Source organism: Salvelinus fontinalis, chromosome 18 (assembly GCF_029448725.1).
Source record: "Salvelinus fontinalis isolate EN_2023a chromosome 18, ASM2944872v1, whole genome shotgun sequence".
NCBI lineage: Eukaryota > Metazoa > Chordata > Actinopteri > Salmoniformes > Salmonidae > Salvelinus > Salvelinus fontinalis.
The window spans coordinates 46,815,026-46,836,652 of NC_074682.1; the positions used below are offsets into that span (position 1 = coordinate 46,815,026).

Below are 21,627 nucleotides of genomic sequence, written 5' to 3' on the forward strand. Positions count from 1 at the left end.
GGAACGGAAAAGCATATTTTTAAAAGCATGGGAACCGTTAATAATATTATTTTACATTAAGGGAATTTTTTTCAGTCCCACAAAAAAAGCAACAAGGTATTTATTTAAAGCCCTCACTCTGTCACACAGAAACGTATTCCAGTGTCTTTCTGCGAACTGGAAATCTTTGCTAGTGAGTGTGTAGGCAACCTGCCCCTCCCCATCTGGAGTGTAGTCTACTGTAGCCTACTGATGTTAGAAGAAGAATGGATTAAGAAGAATGGTTAACTTTTTCAATTCTAGTTAGGGATACTATACAGTGCCTTCAGAAAGTATTCATATCACTTGACTTATTCCACATTTTGTTGTATTACAACCTGAATTCAAAATAGATTCTATATATGTTTTTTCTCACCCATCTACACACAATAACCCATAATGACAAAATGAAAACATGTTTTTAGAAATTCTTGTAAATGTATTGAAAATTAAATACAGAAATATCTAATTTACATACAGTAAGTATTCACACCCCTCCTTTGCAGGTGCATCCAATTTCTTTTGATCATCCTTCAGATGTCTTACAACTTGATTGGAGTCCACCTGTGGCCAATTCAATTGTTTGGACATGATAGAAACACACCTGTTTATAGAAGGTCCCACAATTGACAGTGTATGTCAGGGCAGAAACTATACCATGAAGTCCAAGGAACTGTCTGGAGATCTTCAAGATAAAATTGTGCTGAGGCTTACAGTGCATTCGGAAATTATTCAGACCCCTTCACTTTTTTTTTATTTTTATTTTTATGTTGCAGCCTTATTCTAAAATGGGTTAAATTAATGTCAATCATCAATACCCATAATGAAAAAGCGAAAAAAGGTTTTAAGAAATGTTTGCAAATTTATATATAAAAAAACAGAAACACCTTATTTAAATAAGTATTCAGATTCTTTGCTAAAATACTCTAAATTGAGGTCAGGGGCATCCTGTTTTCATTGATCATCCTTGAGATGTTTCGATTTTGATTGGAGTCCACCTGGAGTCCACCTGTGGTAAATTCAGTTGATTGGACATGATTTGGAAAGGCACATAGCTGTCTAAATTTAAGGTCCCAAAGTTGACAGTGAATGTCAGAGCTAAAACCAAGCCATGAGGTCGAAGGAATTGTCCGCAGAGCTTTGAGACAGGATTGTGTCGAGGCACAGATCTGGGGAAAGGTACCAAAAAATATCAGCAGCATTGAAGGTCCCCAAGAACACAGTGGCCTCCATCATTCTTAAATGGAAGAAGTTTGAAACCACCAAGACTCTTCCTAGAGCTGGCTGCCTGGCCAAACTGAGCAGACGGAAGTGTCCAGACGGAAGTGTCCAGACGGAAGCCACTCCTCAGTAAAAGGCACATGATAGCCCACTTTGAGTTTGCCAAAAGGCACCTAAAGTTCTCTCAGAGCAATGGGAAAATGAGAAACACAATTCTCTGGTCTGATGAAACCAAGATTGAACTCTTTGGCCTAAATGCCAGGCATCATGTCTGGTGGAAACCTGGCGCCATCCCTACGCTGAAGCATGGTGGTGGCAGCATTATGCTCTGGGGATGTGTTTCAGTGGCAGGGACTGGGAGACTAGTCAGGATAACAGGAAAGATGAACAAAGTACAGATAGATTCTTGATGAAAACCTGCTGCATAGCTCTCAGGACCTCAGACTGGGGTGAAGGTTCACCTTCCAACTGGACAACGACACTAAGCACACAGCCAAGACAACGCAGGATTGGCTTCGGGACAAGTCTCTGAATGTCCTTGAGTGGCCCAGCCAGAGCCCGGACTTGAACCCGATCAAACATCTCTGGAGAGACCTGAAAATAGCTCTGCAACGCTCCCCATCCAACCTGACAGAGCTTGAGAGGATCTGCAGAGAAGAATGGGAGAAACTCCCCAAATACAGGTGTGACAAATCTTGTTTTTGCTTTGTCAATATGGGGTATTGTGGTGAGATGATTTAATCCATTTTAGAAAAAGGCTGTATTGTAACAAAATGTGGTTAAAAGTCAAGTGGTCTGAATACTTTCCAAATGCACTGTAAGTGTGTGGGTGTGTTTTCCCTCTGAGAGTACTGTCTGGCTGAACACTTTTGCAGACATCTCTCTCTACTCATCATTTCTCTACTCAGGGACCGTATTCATAAGGTTTTTCCAGAGTAGAAGTGTTGATCTTGGATCAGTTTTTCAATTCCTATCACAATGAATACAATTAGATGGACATAGGGTATTTGATCCTAGATTAGCATCTACTACCCTGAGTCGCTTTAGCACAACTTAGATACAGGGCAGAGTTCAATCAAACCTGCAAGGTGTCAGTTCACATGGTTCCTGGATCTGCAATAATATTGGTTTAAAAGCACTATTGTTCATCCCCTAAAAACATTGGGCTTGGATCTTTGATGATATAATGTCTGTCTGTGGTACTGTGTGCAAGTATGCTGAGTGAAGTTTGCTGTTGTTTTTTTGATGCAGTACTGTTTTTTTCTCATCGGACCAATGCTAAATAAGGTATTTAACCCTTGTATTATGTGTTAAGTTGTTTATTATGTCTCCTCCCTCCTTGTCTGTCCATTCATTTCTATCAGCAGTACCTTTAATATCACATTCCATGCAAGGCCATTGAAACTGTTTGGAGGAGGATTCATGTATCAATCTTTTTGACACATAAACATGACATGGTGGTGTAAATTGAGTTTGCAAACATTTCTAAACACCTGTTTTGCTTTGTCATCATGGGTATTGTGTGTAGATTGATGAGGGGGGGGGGGGAAACGTTTTAATCAACTTTAAAACAAGGCTGTAATGTAACAAAATGTGGAAAAGGTCAATGGGTCTGAATACTTTCCCAATGCACTGTATACAGTTAAAGTCGGAAGTTTGCATAAATTTAGGTTGGAGTCATTAAAACTCGTTTTTCAACCACTCCACAAATTTCTTGTTAACAAGCTATAGTTTTGGCAAGTCGGTTAGGACATCTACTTTGTGCATGACACAAGTAATTTTTCCAACAACTGTTTACAGACAGATTATTTCACTTATAATTCACTGTATCACAATTCCAGTGGGTCAGAAGTTTACATACACTAAATTGACTGTGCCTTTAACCTTTCTAGGACACCGCTAGCGGACCCCCCCCCCCCCCCCCCCCCCACAACATTCCGCTGAAAAGGCAGCGCGGGAAATTCAAAAAATATTTTTTTGAAATATGTAACTTTCACACATTAACAGGTCCAATACAGCAAATGAAAGATAATCATCTTGTTAATCTACCCATCGTGTCCGATAAAATAAAAAAAAATGCTTTACAGCGAAAACACAACATATGATTACGTTAGATCACCGCCAAGTCCAAAAAACACACAGCCATTTTCCCAGCCAAAGATAGGAGTCACAAAAAGCAGAAATAGAGAAAAAATGAATCACTAACCTTTGATGATCTTCATCAGATGACACTCATAGGACATCATGTTACACAATACATGTATGTTTTGTTCGATAATGTGCATATTTATATCCCAAAATCTTAGTTTACATTGGCGCCATGTTCAGAAATGCCTCCAAAATATCTGGAGAAATTGCAGAGGCACATCTAATAACAGAAATACTCACCATACACTATGATGAAAGATACATGTTTTACATAGAATTAAAGATACACTTGTTCTTAACGCAACCGCTGTGTCAGATTTAAAAAAAAACTTTACGGAAAAAGCACACCTTGCAATAATCTGAGACGGCGCTCAGATATAAAAAAAAACATTTCTCCGCCATGTTGGAGTCAACAGAAATACAAAATTACATCATAAATATTCCCTTACCTTTGATGACATTCATCAGAATGCACTCCCAGGAATCTTAGTTCCACAATAAATTGTTGTTTTGTTCGATAATGTCAATTATTTATGTCCAAGTAGCTACTTTTGCTAGCACGTTTAGTATACATGTCCAAACGCTCGCGCAGTTATATTACAGGTCGAATAAACTGGTCAAACTAAGTAGAGAATCAATCTTCAGGATGTTGTTATCATATATATCCAATAACGTTCCAATCGGAGCATTCCTTTGTGTCTACAGAAGTACTGGAACGCAAGGCGATATCATTTGGAATGCGCGTGACCAAGAACTGGCACTCTGCCAGTCCACTGACTGAAACAGTTCCCATCCGGCCCCACATCACAGCAGAGGCTTCATTCAACGTTTTACAGACTGTTGACATCTAGTGGAAGGCGTAGGAAGTGCAAACAAATCCATATCTTACTGGGATTTGAATAGGCGATGAGTTGAAAATCAACCAGCCTCAGAATTTCCACTTCCTGTTTGGAAGTTTGCCTGCCATATGAGTTCTGTTACACTCACAGACATAATTCAAACAGTTTTAGAAACTTCCGAGTGTTTTCTATCCAATAGTAATACATGCTAATATGCATATATTAGCATCTGGGACAGAGTAGGAGGCAGTTCACTCTGGGCACGCTATTCATCCAAAGTGAAAATGCTGCCCCCTATCCCTAAAAAGTTAAACAGCTTGGAAAATTCCAGAAAATTATGTCATGGCTTTAGAAGCTTCTTTTGAGTCAATTGGAAGTGTACCTTTGGATGTGTTTCAAGGACTACCTTCAAATTCAGTGCCTCTTTGCTTGAAATCATGGGAAAATCAAAAGAAATCAGCCAAGACTACAGAAAAACAATTGTAGACCTCCACAAGTCTGGTTCATCCTTGGGAGCAATTTCCAAACGCCTAAAGGTACCACATTAATCTGTACAAACAATAGTACGCAAGTATAAACACCATGGGACCACGCAGCCGTCATACTGCTCAGGAAGGAGACACGTTCTGTCTCCTAGAGATGAACATACTTTGGTGCGAAAAGTGCAAATCAATCCCAGAACAACAGCAAAGGACCTTCTGAAGATGCTGGAGGAAACAGGTACAAAAGTATCTATATCCACAGTAAAACGAGTCCCATATCGACATAACCTGAAAGGGCGCTCAGCAAGGAAGAAGCCACTGCTCCAAAACCGCCATAAAAAAGCCAGACTACGGTTTGCAACTGCACATAGGGACAAAGATCGTACTTTTTGGAGAAATGTCCTCTGGTCTGATGAAACAAAAGTAGAACTGTTTGGCCATAATGACCATCGTTATGTTTGGAGGAAAAAGGGGGAGGCTTTCAAGCCGAAGAACACCATCCCAACCGTGAAGCACTGGGTTGGCAGCATCATGTTGTGGGGGTGCTTTGCTGCAGGAGGGGCTGATGCACGTCACAAAATAGATGGCTTCATGAGGCAGGAAAATGATGTGGATATATTGAAGCAACATCTCAAGACATCAGTCAGGAAGTTAAAGCTTGGTCGCAAATGGGTCTTCCCAAACATACTTCCAAAATTGTGGCAAAATGGATGTGAAAGGCCTTAAGTGGTCCGGCCAAAGCCCAGACTTGAATGCCATTGAAAATCTCTGGAAAGACTTGAAGATTGCTGTTCACTGCCACTTCCCATCTATCTTAACAGAGTTTGCGAAAATCTCCAAGGAAGAATCCTGTGTGGCTCAGTTGGTAGAGCATGGTGCTTGCAATGCCAGGGTTGTTGGTTAGTTTCCCACTGGGGACCAGTATGACAATGTATGAAAAACAAGTCGCTTTAAGTCGCTCTGGATAAGAGTGTCTGCTAATGACAAAAATGTAAAAAGCTGATACAGACATACCCAAGACGACTCAAAGCTGTAATCGCCACCAAAGGTGCTTCTACAAAGTATTGACTCAGGGGTGTGAATACTTATGCAAATAATATGTTTCTGGATTTCATTTTCAATACATTTTCAAACATTTCCACCAAAGTTTTTTCACTTTGTCATTATGGGATTATGTGTGTGTAGATGGGTAAGATATATATACATTTTTTTCAGCCTGTTACATAACAAATGTTGAATAAGTCAAAGGGTATGAATACTTTCTGACATTGGATTTATTAACTACAAAGTTAAGTGTTTTTAATTCTGGTGCCGCTCTGCACACACAAGCTTATTTGCTAGCTAGCTAGCTGTAGTCCAACTTTAAGCCAACTCTTGGAAGTTCAAGACATTAAAATTTCCTCCATAGAAGCCGCTCCTCTGTAGGTATAATTATGTGGGCCTAATTCAGATAATGCATGTCATAACAAGATTCCCAGCGCTTCAAGCCAAGCCTCTTCCTCCACCCTCTCTCACTCTCACCACCTGCAACATTTCAGTCGTATCTTGTCTGTCCATCGTGCAATGTTTACCAACTATTGCCCGTTATTGATCTGTGTAGGGTGCCGTCTTTCGGATGGGACGTTAAACGGGTGTTCTGACTCTCTGAGGTCATTAAAGATCCCATGGCACTTGTCGTAAGAGTAGGGGTGTTAACCCCGGTGTCCTGGCTAAATTCCCAATCTGGCCCTCAACCATCACGGTCACCTAATAATCCCCAGTTTACAATTGGCTCATTCATCCCCCTCCTCTCCCCTGTAACTATTCCCCAGGTCGTTGCTGCAAATGAGAACGTGTTCTCAGTCAACTTACCTGGTAAAATAACGGATAAATAAAAAATAAAAAAAACATACAGTAGCTAGCTGCTCTATCTGCACTGATTGGTGAAGTAATTTAATCTTGAGCTAATGGAATTTTTTAGGGGGACTTCAGAGGCTCAGAAAGGAACGATATTAACCACTACTTTTTGGGGGGTTCGAACCGGTTCAGAATGTAATTTTGCAGGTCGGAACAGTGAAACGGAACAAAAAAAATAATGGTTCTGTTCAGAACAAAACGTTAAATACTAGTCAGCTTGCTGCACTTCAGCTTCGGTTCCTTCTTGCCTCTGTCACGCTGGTATAAATTATTCGGGAGACAGACGTAGGAATGCGTAATAGGGTATTTTATTGTACCCAAATTATGGCGTGCCGTGTAAAGGCATGGGGACGAAGACCAAAACAAACACTAGACAAAACACAGGGTTGAAACCCAAACAAAAGAGCGAGGAGTACCTCGAATATATAACACAAGTGCACAATGATTAACATACGTAATGAGACCCGTAATCATCTGGGCAATCCACAATGGCACGAAAGCCAAAACACACAGCACAGGTGTTCACACGAACAGACATTGTTACAATAATGGACAGGACAATGATAAACCAAGGACACACTTATACAATTACTAATCACTGGGAATAGGGTGTGTAATGAATGTTCCGGAGGGATCCGTGACACTCTGATTGGGTGACTCTGTTGACGGACAGGTGCTGTGGCCAGTCCCCTGGTGAAACAGAAACTCAGAAGCCAAATCCTGAAGAGGAAGGAGCAGGCCACCCTGGAGAAGACCGCCTCCAACCCCACCAGACACACGCCCAGGGGTTACAGGTGAGAATCGACCCAGGAGAGATATTGATTAAAGTTTCTGCAGAAACGTTGTTTTCTTTTTGCATTCAACTTTTTTTAAATGTGTGAATGTGAGAGAGAGCTGTGTGTGTCCACTCATGAAAATGTACTGTTATTAAACTCCCATGCCTTTGGGGGCACTACCATATTTTTCTTCTCACCTATCCAATACTGTCCCACAAATTATGCTCATAAGGGATGAAAGTCAGACAAATTTACCTCAAAGACAATCTAGATAGGCCTGAGTGACTCATTCGATTAGGTGATAGATTACAGCCTGACTGACTGGCCTGAGTGACTCATTAGATCCGGTCAGTGGTCACCAACCTTTTCTGAGTCAAGATTACTTTTGAAGTCAAAAAGCAAGCCAAGAACTACCTCTCAGATTTCTTTTTTTTTAAATGTAAAAAAATGCAACATTAACCTCATAAAAACTCTTCTGTAGGAATGACATTTGTGAAGTAGGCCTAATACTTTATCACAGCATATTGGCTAAATGTCTGGCCTGACAATATTGTTCTTTTCAGACTATATTATATTTCAAAACTCGAGCTTAGATAACAAAACAGATCCGTTGGTGTAGCACTTGCAAGGCACTGCTGAGCATACATTTTAATAATTTGCTAACAATTAGCTGTTTTATTTTACTGGACTGATGGTACTGTACCTGCATCTGATTGTTATGGTGCGTTCAAGACAACTGGGACCTCGGGGGAAAAAAGAGGTCAAATCATGACGTCAGAGAACTTCAGGTCGGAAAGTCGGAGCTTTAGAAAGATGCCAGAGTTTCCGAGTTGGATAACTGTTCAAAACCATTTTCCCCAGTCGGATCTCGTTATTTTCAGAGTTCACAGTTGTCTTCAACACGATATTAGTCTCAGTGGAGGGAAGAAGAGAGCAGCAAAGGGTCTGCCTCTCATGGTCCCTGCTCCCCTTTTTTTCCTCTGTTGAGACTGACAAGAGAGATGGAAACAGTCTTCCACCTGATGGCGTTAACTCAGGTCGCACCGCTTCTGCCTCAGGCACAAATTCATATTGTTCCAATGACCAGAGAAAGTGAAATACTCCTCGATGTTAAAATAGACGAGCTGCTAATAATAATAAAAAGGCAGGGCTATCGATACACTTGGCTACTCATTCATTGCAGCTGCATCTTGAGTGGAAGTAGAGAGAAGCACGTTTTATGTTTTGTAATAGTGTTGAATAAAAACACTGCTGACAGTGCTGAATAAAACTTAGACATGAACTCACTCATAAAAACAGCAGCTGTTTGCTGTATTCTTTGACAGTTTCTCTCTTGTCATGGTTTTAAATGTTATTTAATCTCACATAGGCTAGTATCAAACTTTGCTGTGTCCAGGGTCGTGGGTAGCTGTAGGTAGGCACGGTGGTTTGAGCTATCTGATTTAGCCACAGATCTCCCATTCCACCGGGTAGGCGGAGTTTCCCTTTTCAGATAAATGAAAGGGTACAAAATGGGAACACTGCCGACCCGGTACTGCCAACAGTGCAACCCAGAGAAAGAAAAAAGGAGCACAAGCTTTTCTACAGAAATGTTTGGTGATCCACTAAGAATACCTTGAAGATCGCGATCGACCGTTTGGTGACCACTGGATTAGGTGACTGACTAACTGGCCTGAGTGACTCATTAGATCAGGTGATAGATTACAGCCTGAGTGACTCATTAGATTAGGTGCTAGATTTTAGCCTGACTGACTGGCCTGAGTGACTCATTAGATTAGGTGCTAGATTACAGCCAGACTGACTGGCCTGAGTGACTCATTAGATTAGGTGCTAGATTACAGCCAGACTGACTGGCCTGAGTGAAGCATTATTTTACAATACGATTCTTTACTGTCCATTTTCATCAACATTATTTTTGAAGCCACCAGTACATACACAAAATTAATAGAACACAAAACAATGGACACTTAGCAATGGTTATTTAACATTTTGGTGGATGACTCTCAACTGACTGTCTTGGTTGCATAGGGAACTGGCCCCAGATCCTGACATGCCCCCAAAGCCTCACATGGTGACCCCTATTGTCCATCATCCACCATGTGACCAACGCAAGGACACGCCACTCAGAAGAACAGGTGAGACATTTTGTAGTTTGTACATTTACTACAAGATTGTTTCCCGTTCTCACTATGGTGTCATCGGGTGACATTGTAAACAATATGTGGTCAGCTCCTGACAATGGTTTGGGTCTGCCATGAATGATGTGCTAAACCAGAGCACAGCAGTGCTCATCTAGGATCACTTTGACCTTTTAGAACATAATGAATAAGATTGCATGGACAAGGGGGATATGATCCTACAGTAGATCAGCATTCCTACTCTGATAGTTGTTGGGTGAGTTATGTAGTTAGATACATGTTAACACACACATACTGAACACTGATGTAGAGAAAGGGAGAGACAGAGACGGAGACAGAGGGGGGAGACACCAAGCCTAGGAGGTAACAGAGAGAAAGAACGAGATAGTGAATTACTAGACAAAAAGAGAAAGAAAGCATGAAAGAAAGACCAAAAGTTGGTTACATAACTAAAGTATGTGTAAAACAAACCTTTTGTGAGAATGTCAAGCATGTCTGTCTTACTGACTGGGTGTATGAATAACATACGGACATAGTGTGTATGTCATTTTCCGCTTAGAGGAAAACAGTGCCGACGCAGGCAGCCGCCGCTCACGAGGACTGAGCTCTCGTTCTCCGTGGCCGACTTGAGTAAGACATTTAAGCGTGTTAATCTTAGCAAGGCTGCCAGCCCAGACGGCATTGCAAGCCGGGACCTCAGAGGATGTGCAGACCAGCTGGCTGGAGTGTTAATGGGCATATTCAATCTCTCCCTATTCCAGTCTGTTGTCCCCACTTGCTTCAAGATGTCCACCACTTTTCTTGTACTCAAGAAAGCGAAGGTAACTGAACTAAATTACTATCGCCCCGTAGCACTGACTTCTGTCATCATTAAGTGCTTTTCGCATACTGCCCCAACAAATCCACTGATGATTCTATCTCTATTGCACTCCACACTGCCCTCTCCCACCTGGAACAACTATGTGAGAATGATGTTCATTGACTACAGCGCAGCGTTCAACACCATAGCGCCCTCCAAACGCATCACTAAGCTAAGGACCCTGGGACTGAACACTTCCCTCCGAAACTGGATCCTGAACTTCCTGACGGGTCGCCCCCAGGTGGTTGTGGTTGGCAACAACATCTCCGCCACGCTGACCATCAACACGGGGCTCCTCAGGGGTGCGTGCTTAGTTCCCTCCTGTACTCCCCGTTTACCCACGACTCTGTGTCCGCCACCATCATTAAGTTTACTGACGACACAACGGTGGCAGGCCTGATCACTGACGATGATGAGACAGCCTATAGGGAGGAGTTCAGAGACCTGGCAGTGTGGTGCCAGGACAACAACCTCTCCCTCAATGTCAGCAAGACAAAGGAGCTGATGGTGGACTACAGGAAACGGAGTGCAGACCACGCCCCCATTCACATTGACGGAGCTGTAGTGGAGAGGGTCAAGAGCTTCCTCTGTGTCCACATCACTAAGGATCTATCATGGTCCACCCACACCAACACAGTCATGAAGAGGGCACAACAATGCCTATTCCCCCTGAGGAGGCTGAAAAGATTTTGCATGGGCCCTCAGAACCTCAAAAAGTTATACAGCTGATCCATTGAGAGCATCTTGACTGGCTGCATCTCCGCCTGGTATGGCAACTGCTTGGCATCCAACCGTAAGGCGCTACAGAGGGTACTGGAATAGGGAGAGATTGAATATGCCCATTAACACTCCAGCCAGCTGGTCTGCACATCCTCTGAGGCTTGGGATGCCGCACGGCCGAGCTCCCTTCCAACCAGGCTCTCTATACCAGGCGGTGTCAGAGGAATGCCCTAAAAATGGTCAGATCCCAGCCATCCAAGTAATAGACTGTTCTCTCTGCTACCGCATGGCAATTGCCAACAGGACCCTGAACAACTTCTACCCTCAAGCCATAAGCCTGCTAAATATACTGAACAAAAATATAAATGCAACATGCAACAATTTTAAAGATTTGGCTGAATTACAGTTCATATAAAGAAATCAGTCAATTTAAATAAATTAATGAGGTCCTAATCTATGGATTTCACATGACTGGGCAGGGGTCCAGCCAATCAGAAGGAGTTTTCTCCACAGGTGAAGAAGCCGGATGTGGAGATCCTGAGCTGGCGTGGTTACACGTGGTCTGCGGTTGTGAGGCTGGTCGGACGTACTGTCAAATTGTCTAAAACGACATTGGAGGCGGGAACATAAATTAACATGACATTTTATGGCAACAGCTCTGGTACAGAGGTAGCTATTTTCTGTTTTTCTGGGCCCGTAAGTAAGCATTTCACTGTTAGTCTACACCTGTCGTTTATGAAGCATGTGACTATAATACAATTTGATTTGATTAGACGTGATCAGTTGCAAAGATAGTAGGCCTCCCCTCTTTCCATTTCTATGCGTAAGGACTACAGTACTAAGGAGTGGTTCCTACCAACTGCATACTATGTCACCTGAAGTTCAATGACAATGCTATTATTTACCTGTATTACCCTAGCAGCGTTGGCCATTTCGCAGCTACACACCCCTCAGTCATCTGTGTCTTTTGTCTGGGCCAAGCCGCTCGCTGATTGATCATGTAGTTAAGCCTATTGTGCTAGTTGCCAAAATAAACATGAATCTTTAGTTTTTTGTTCTGCCGTGCTGTTGAAGAGCTTTGATAGGGTTTTGTTATGTACTGTAGAGGATTTATGATAAGATAGCACATGATGGATCTGTAGCCATTTTGATTTGCCTATATTGATTGTGCTCAGCTTTTATGCATTCAGCTGACTGTTTTGTTGTGTACTGTCTAAGGATGTGTTAGAGAAATGTCCTGACTTGGCCAAACTATTAACATCCATTTGTATGTTGTGTCTGTGTGTACGTGCTTGTGTGTGTGTGTGCGTGTGTGTGTGGTATGTGTGTGTGTGTGTGTTCAGCTTCTGATCCCCTCCTGAAGGTGAGAAGTAAACTGAAAAAGCACATCAACTCCAGACAGAACCCTCTCCAACGCAAGACCAGCGCCCCACTCACAGTCAAGCCCAGAATACCGGATACTCTGGGTACTCCTGCGTTGTTGTGTCCACTGTCTATAGAAAAAGCCTGTCATGTTATGTTCTCTTAGTGTTCCTCCTTCCTGATGCTCTACATCCCCAGCCTAGCACTAACATACCTGGGTTGTATTCATTAATGAGCACAGCGGAAAAAGTAACAAGCGTTTCTTATTGGCCAAGTTCAGGTACACACACAGTTCAATGTATTATCCTGATTGGCTGTCCCTCTCTTCCGTCCTGCAGACTCCTCTCCCAGCAGTACATGTAGCACTCCAGTGTCTGGGTGCAGCTCGCCCAATGACAGCCTTCTCTCGGACAGCCCACTTACTACCGGACTAACCCACGTGGTGAGCCCCTCTCATTCCCCCTCTCCTCCCACCCCCTCGCTCCTCCCACACCCCTCTATCCCCCCCCATATACTCCTCCCACCCCCCTCTCTCCTCCCACCCCTTCTCTCTTCCCACCACATTATACTCCTCCCACCACACTATACTCCTCCCACCCCCTCTCTCCTCCCACCCCCTCTCTCCTCCCACCACAATATACTCCTCCCACCCCCTCTCTCCTCCCACCCTCCTCTCTCCTCCCACCACACTATACTCCTCCCACCCCCTCTCTCCTCCCACCATATTCTCCTCCCACACCCCTCTCTCCTCCCACCCCCTCTCTCCTCCCACCCCCTCTCTCCCACCAAACCCCTATACTCCTCCCACCACACTATACTCCTCCCACCCCCCTCTCTCCTCCCACCCCCTCTCTCCTCCCACCACACTATACTCCTCCCACCCCCTCTCTCCTCTCACCCCCTCTCTCCTCCCACCACAATATACTCCTCCCACCCCCTCTCTCCTCCCACCCCTCTATACTCCTCCCACCCCCTCTCTCCTCCCCCATATACTCCTCCCGCCCCACTCTCCTCCCACACCCCTCTCTCCTCCTACCCCCTATACTCCTCCCACCACACTATACTCCTCCCACCACACTATACTCCTCCCACCCCCTATACTCCTCCCACCCCCTATACTCCTCCCACCACACTATACTCCTCCCACCACACTATACTCCTCCCACCACACTATACTCCTCCCGCACCCTCTCTCCTCCCACCCCCTCTCTCCTCTCACCCCCTCTCTCCTCCCACCACAATATACTCCTCCCACCCTCCTCTCTCCTCCCACCCCACTATACTCCTCCCACCCCATCTCTACTCCCACCACACTATACTCCTCCCACCCCCTCTCTCCTCCCACCCCCTCTCTCCTCCCACCACACTATACTCCTCCCACACCCTCTCTCCTCCCACCCCCTCTCTCCTCCCACCACTATACTCCTCCCACCCCCTCTCTCCTCCCACCCCCCTCTCTCCTCCCACCCCCTCTCTCCTCCCACCCCCTCTCTCCTCCCACCACACTATTCTCCTCCCACCCCCTCTCTCCTCCCACCACACTATACTCCTCACACCACACTATACTCCTCCCACACCCTCTCTCCTCCCACCACTATACTCCTCCCACCCCCCTCTCTCCTCCCACCCCCTCTCTCCTCCCACCCCCTCTCTCCTCCCACCCCCTCTCTCCTCCCACCACACTATTCTCCTCCCACCCCCTCTCTCCTCCCACCACACTATACTCCTCCCACCACACTATACTCCTCCCACACCCTCTCTCCTCCCACCCCCTCTCTCCTCCCACCACACTATACTCCTCCCACCCCCTCTCTCCTCCCACCACACTATACTCCTCCCACACCCTCTCTCCTCCCAAACCCTCTCTCCTCCCACCACACTATACTCCTCCCAACACACTATACTCCTCCCACACCCTCTCTCCTCCCGCACCCTCTCTCCTCCCACCCCCTCTCTCCTCCCACCACACTATACTCCTCCCAACACACTATACTCCTCCCACACCCTCTCTCCTCCCACCCCCTCTCTCCTCCCACCCCCTCTCTCCTCCCACCCCCTCTCTCCTCCCACCCCCTCTCTCCTCCCACCACACTATACTCCTCCCACACCCTCTCTCCTCCCACCACACTATACTCCTCCCACACCCTCTCTCCTCCCAAACCCTCTCTCCTCCCACCACACTATACTCCTCCCAACACACTATACTCCTCCCACACCCTCTCTCCTCCCGCACCCTCTCTCCTCCCACCCCCCCTCTCCTCCCACCACACTATACTCCTCCCAACACACTATACTCCTCCCACACCCTCTCTCCTCCCGCACCCTCTCTCCTCCCACCCCCTCTCTCCTCCCACCACACTATACTCCTCCCACACCCTCTCTCCTCCCACACCCTCTCTCCTCCCGCACCCTCTCTCCTCCCACCCCCTCTCTCCTCCCACCACACTATACTCCTCCCACACCCTCTCTCCTCCCACCCCCTCTCTCCTCCCACCCCCTCTCTCCTCCCACACCCTCTCTCCTCCCGCACCCTCTCTCCTCCCACCCCCTCTCTCCTCCCACCACACTATACTCCTCCCACACCCTCTCTCCTCCCACACCCTCTCTCCTCCCACCCCCTCTCTCCTCCCACACCCTCTCTCCTCCCGCACCCTCTCTCCTCCCACACCCTCTCTCCTCCCACACCCTCTCTCCTCCCACCCCCTCTCTCCTCCCACACCCTCTCTCCTCCCGCACCCTCTCTCCTCCCACCCCCTCTCTCCTCCCACCACACTATACTCCTCCCACACCCTCTCTCCTCCCGCACCCTCTCTCCTCCCACCCCCTCTCTCCTCCCACCACACTATACTCCTCCCACACCCTCTCTCCTCCCACACCCTCTCTCCTCCCGCACCCTCTCTCCTCCCACCCCCTCTCTCCTCCCACCACACTATACTCCTCCCACACCCTCTCTCCTCCCACACCCTCTCTCCTCCCACCCCCTCTCTCCTCCCACACCCTCTCTCCTCCCGCACCCTCTCTCCTCCCATCCCCTCTCTCCTCCCACCCCCTCTCTCCTCCCATCCCCTCTCTCCTCCCACCCCCTCTCTCCTCCCACCCCCTCTCTCCTCCCACCCCCTCTCTCCTCCCACACCCTCTCTCCTCCCACCACACTATACTCCTCCCACACCCTCTCTCCTCCCACACCCTCTCTCCTCCCATCCCCTCTCTCCTCCCACCCCCTCTCTCCTCCCGCACCCTCTCTCCTCCCACCCCCTCTCTCCTCCCACCACACTATACTCCTCCCACACCCTCTCTCCTCCCACACCCTCTCTCCTCCCGCACCCTCTCTCCTCCCATCCCCTCTCTCCTTCCACCCCCTCTCTCCTCCCACCCCCTCTCTCCTCCCATCCCCTCTCTCCTCCCACCCCCTCTCTCCTCCCACCCCCTCTCTCCTCCCATCCCCTCTCTCCTCCCACCCCCTCTCTCCTCCCACCCCCTCTCTCCTCCCATCCCCTCTCTCCTCCCACCCCCTCTCTCCTCCCACCCCCTCTCTCCTCCCATCCCCTCTCTCCTCCCACCCCCTCTCTCCTCCCACCCCCTCTCTCCTCCCACCCCCTCTCTCCTCCCACCACACTATACTCCTCCCACACCCTCTCTCCTCCCACCCCCTCTCTCCTCCCATCCCCTCTCTCCTCCCACACCCTCTCTCCTCCCACCCCCTCTCTCCTCCCACCCCCTCTCTCCTCCCACCCCCTCTCTCCTCCCACACCCTCTCTCCTCCCACCCCCTCTCTCCTCCCATCCCCTCTCTCCTCCCACCCCCTCTCTCCTCCCACCCCCTCTCTCCTCCCACACCCTCTCTCCTCCCACCCCCTCTCTCCTCCCACCCCCTCTCTCCTCCCACCCCCTCTCTCCTCCCACCCCCTCTCTCCTCCCACACCCTCTCTCCTCCCACCCCCTCTCTCCTCCCACCCCCTCTCTCCTCCCACACCCTCTCTCCTCCCACCCCCTCTCTCCTCCCACCCCCTCTCTCCTCCCACCCCCTCTCTCCTCCCACCCCCTCTCTCCTCCCACCCCCTCTCTCCTCCCACCCCCTCTCTCCTCCCACCCCCTCTCTCCTCCCACCCCCTCTCTCCTCCCATCCCCTCTCTCCTCCCACCCCCTCTCTCCTCCCACCCCCTCTCTCCTCCCACCCCCTCTCTCCTCCCACCCCCTCTCTCCTCCCACCCCCTCTCTCCTCCCACCCCCTCTCTCCTCCCATCCCCTCTCTCTCTCTGTGTATAGTATATGTGTAAGCACAGTGCCTTGAGAAAGTATTTGACTTTGACTTTTTCACGTTTTGTTGTGTTACAAAGTGTAAAGTGTAGTTTTTTGTTAGGACCTACACAAAATACTCTGTCATGTCGAAGTGGAAGAAGAATTCAAACATTTTTGGGGGGAATTTATGGAAAATAAAACACTACTATATTTGTATTAGATTATAAGTGTTCAATCCCCTGAGTCAATACATGTTAGAATCCCCTTTGCCAGCGATTACAGCTGTGAGTCTTTCTGGGTAAGTCTGAGATTTGCAAACCTGGATTGTACAATAAAAAAAAATAATTCTCAAGCTCTGTCAAGTTGGTCTTTGATTATTGCTAGACAACCATTTTCAAGTCTTGCCATAGATTTTAAAGCCGAGTTAAGTCAAAACTGTAACTAGGCATCATTCAATGTCGTCTTGGTAAGAAAATCCAGTGTATATTTGGCCTAATGTTTTAGGTTATTGTCCTGTTGAAAGGTGGATTTGTCTTCCAGTGTCAGCAGACTGAACCAGGTTTTCCTGTAGGAATTTACCTGTGTTTAGCTCTATTACTTTTTTTTTATCCTAAAAAACTCCTCAGTCCTGAACGATTACAAGCATACAGTACCCATAATATGATGCAGCCACCACCATGCTTGAAAATATGAAAAGTGGTACTCAGTGATTTGTTGTGTTGGATTTTCCCCAACATAATGCTTTGTATTCAGAACAAACAGTTCATTTCTTTGCACATTACTTTGCTGCTACAACAGCCTCCACTCTCCTGGGAAGGCTTTCCACTAGATGTTGGAACATTGCTGCAGGGACTTGCTTCCGTTCTGCCACAAGAGCATTAATGAGGTTGGGCCTTGATTTAAGGCGATTAGGCCTGGCTCGCAGTCGGCGTTCCAATTCATCCCAAAGGTGATCGATGGGGTTGAGGTCAGGGCTATGTGCAGGCCAGTAAAGTTCTTCCACATCGATCTCAACAAACCATTTCTGTATGGACCTCTCTTTGTGCACGGGGGCATTGTCATGCTGAAACAGGAAAGGGCCTTCCCCAAACGTTTGCCACACATTTGGAAGCACAGAATCATCTACAATGTCATTTTATGCTGTAGCGTTAAGATTTCCCTTCATTGGAGCTCAGGGGCGTAGCCCGAACCATGAAAAACAGCCCCAGACCATTATTCCTCCTCCACCAAACTTTACAGTTGGCACTATGCGTTGGGGCAGGTAGCGTTTTCCTGCATCCCCCTGGGCAATTATTTTCCATGGAGGGCCACATTAGAATATATTTTTGCCATCGCAGGCCAGAATCATATTACAGGATGATACATCATGTGTATGACAGATATATCTACTGTAAATCACATCCAGATATGCTACATATTTCACTTTTTTAACATTAGCAGAAATAAACCACATCCATGTTCTCCTTTTTGTGGGTATTTTCATTATTAAACAGGCAATAAACTACACGCAGGGAAAGTACACTGTGCATTCAGCACCACGGACAGAACTCTTGTTAATGGGTATGCACAAAAACACAAGAAAGAGAGAGAGCTCAACATTACATTTAAACTGCTCAATCAGTGTGAGGAGTGAAGTCTCTGATGGGCATTGACTAGAGCAGTGAAGTCAGGTATAGTCTCTGACGTCGCTATGCGCAGAATTGCTGAGAGACGAGAGTCAGTAAGAGATGATCTGTGTCTTGACTTTCATCACTGAACATGTCTGTTCACATCCATAGTTTGACCCAAACAGTACAAACGTCTTCTGAGCATGACTCCTAATCTTTGGAAGGTTTTGTTCATGGAGAGATGCATAGAACCTCGTCAGTGACATTGTTTTGAATAGTTCTCCAATCACTGCATCAGACTGAAGATCGATAAGCTCAAGTTGCAGGTCAGTGGGATTGTAATCCACATTGAAGGTGAAAGGAGAGGAAACCAACACCATGTCATTTTCCTCAAAACAACGAGAAAACTCACCATTCAAAGCACGCAGCAGTGATGTCTACTTCTCCCGCTGGTCATCTGATAGGGAACAGACTAGAAGTGTCGGAAGTTGGGTGAGATTGTTGGCTTCTACTTGGCGGGTCAGGAGGAGTAATTTTCCCTTGAAGGCTTTGACAAGGCTGTACATCTGACGTGCAAAAAAACTTTGTAGTTTGGAATTCAGTTCATTCATGAGGGCCATGATGTCCACGGTGAAGGCAAAATCTGCCAACCATTCTTTATCTTGCAGTTGAGGGAAATCAACATATTTTCCTTTCATTTGCAAAAACTCATCAATCTCCGACTTCAGGTCCCACACCCTTTTAAGCTCCTTCCCGAAACACAGCCATCTTACATTTGTGTGGCAGGGGAGATCTGCATGGCCTGACTCTGTCTCTTCCAACAGTGAGACAAACTTTTCCCACTTCAGTGACTGTATCCACAACAGGCTCATTTTCAGAACACGTTTGCAGAGCACCTCCTGATGAATAATGCAGTGCAGGAAAATCTTTTTCTGATCTGGGTTCAGCTACTTAATCTCGCATCCTTTTCAAAAGGCCAATGATTTTTCCTGTCAAGTTTGGGCACCCATCAGTGGTCACGCTGGATATATTTTTTAACTCAGTCCCAGCTTTGCCATACACTTATTACCCTCCTCCAATAAATTTTTCCCTGTGGTTGTGCTCTTCATTGACTGCACTGAAGCATGCTCCTCTGTAATTTCGCATTTCTGGGGTTATGCCTCGTAAGAATATCAAGAACTGTGCCGTGTCACCTGCATAACTGCTCTCATCCAGGGCCAAGGAGAAATAGGTGAAATCCTTTACCTTGTCTTTCAGCTGTTGTTCCATATTCTCTGCAATGTCCTCAACACGCCGTGTCACTGTTCGTCTAGACAGGGAAACATTTTCAAACAGCTCTTCCTTCTCAGGGCAAAGTATTGCTGCAGAGTCAATTAAAAACACTTTAATGAATTCGCCCTCAGCGAATGGTTTGCTATGTTTAGCAATTTTGTGGGACAGTACATAGCTAGCTCTCGCAATTCCATCATTTGCTGAATGCAGTTTTGTGAAAAGTCCTTGTTGCTTTTGCAACTGAGAAAGCCACTTTAGAGTGGATGCTTCGTCTGGAAGTGTTGGGACAAGTTGTTGTCTTTCAAGACAGCGATGCTCTCTTTGCACACAAAGCACACAGCTTTCCCTGATACCTCAATAAAGACATATTTCGATGTCCACTCTTGCTGGAACACCCTACATTCATTGTCTACTTTCCTTTTCTTTGAAATCTTTGAAAAACTATTTTTTGCGCAATTTCTATCTAGCTACTGTTTGTAACTGTGACATGTGTGTATCTCAAATTCTTTATGTGATCTGAGCATGATTCCGCGGGCCATACTGAATCGGGTCGCACACAGCCCCCGGGCTGGCCTTTACCCTGGTCTCATCCCATCGCTGCAGCTCCCGTACGGACTCGGGACAGGTGAAGGTCGGGAGCCATGCTCCATCTGAAACACGACTCCGCCAAGCCGCACTGTTTCTTGACACTGCTCGCTTAACCCGGAAACCGGCTGCACCAATGTGTTAGAGGAAACACCGTACAGCTGGCAACTGAAGTCAGCGTGCCACCACAAGGAGTTGCAAGAGCGCGATGGGACAAGGACATCCAAGCCGGCCAAACCCTCCCCTAACCCTGACGACGCTGGGCCAATTGTGCGCCGCCTCATGGGTCTCCCAGTCGCGGCTGGCTGCGACACAGCCTGGGATCAAACCCAAATCTGTAGTGATGCCTCTAGCACTGCGATACAGTGACTTAGACCGCTGCACCACTCGGGAGGCCCTCATCCACCAAACTTTACAGTTGCTACTATGCATTCGCCGAACTCAGATTCGTCCGTCGTACTGCCAGATGGTGAAGCATGATTCGTCACTCCAGAGAATGTGTTTCCACTGCTCCACAACCCAATGGTGGCGAGCTTTACACCACTCCAGCCGACACTTGGCATTGCACATGGTGATCTTAGGCTTATGGAACCCATTTCATGAAGCTCCCAATGAACAGTTATTTTGCTGACGTTGCTCCCAGAGGCAGTTTGGAACTCGATAGTGAGTGTTGCAACCGAGGACAGGCGATTTGAAGGTTGCATGGCTGTGTGCTCTATGTTATACACCTGTCAGCAACGGGTGTGGCTGAAATAGCTGAATCCACTAATTCGAAGGGGTGTCCACATACTTTTGTATATAGTATATGTTTTAATTGAATAAGGGCTGATTGAATAACATGGCAGTGGTGTACAGTTGTCCATCTCTCTTTCTCTCTCTCTCTCTTCAACAGGCCTGTTTAAAACATTTGGCCACCTGGCTGTACTGTACCATGAATATTAGATTAGTGTTCAACTGACGTGTCCTTTTCAGTTTCCCAAGAATATTTTTCACCACTCAGATTCCAGCAAACTGATGCTTTTTTTCTGCTCTTACACTTATACTAAAGGAATGAAACAGTCAATCTATTCTAACAGACATTGAAACCTTGAGGACTGAACTTTGATACCCCAGCAGTTAGTAATTGAGTGCACACTACCTATAGTAATTGAATCAAGTTTAAATGACTATTGTTGTTTGAGTTAACACTACTCAATTTATTTAGTGTGTTTAGCAGTTATGTTTGAATGTTTTGTGTTTTCCGGATCAGGTCTACCTGCCCATGGAGAGACACAGTGCTGCCCACCATCACCTCCAGCCCATGTTCATCCTGGAGCCCTCAGGACTGCTGCATACACAGCTAGTCACTGGTGAGACACACACAGATATACATACACACACACACACACCTGTAGTCATCCTGGAGCCCTCAGGACTGCTGCATACACAGCTAGTCACTGGTGAGACACACACAGATATACATACAC

At 46.6% G+C, this 21,627-nt stretch overlaps 1 protein-coding gene across 1 annotated transcript in view; it reads left to right on the forward strand.

Moving 5' to 3' along the window:
* LOC129815644 (histone deacetylase 7-like) overlaps window positions 1–21,627 on the forward strand; it is a 67,715-nt gene that overhangs the window by 19,566 nt on the left and 26,522 nt on the right. Inside the window, exons 5-9 of the mRNA XM_055869632.1 lie at window positions 7,278–7,398; window positions 9,409–9,515; window positions 12,441–12,563; window positions 12,798–12,901; window positions 21,411–21,510. Coding sequence (XP_055725607.1) covers window positions 7,278–7,398; window positions 9,409–9,515; window positions 12,441–12,563; window positions 12,798–12,901; window positions 21,411–21,510 — 555 coding nt within the window. The remainder of the gene's footprint in view (window positions 1–7,277; window positions 7,399–9,408; window positions 9,516–12,440; window positions 12,564–12,797; window positions 12,902–21,410; window positions 21,511–21,627) is intronic.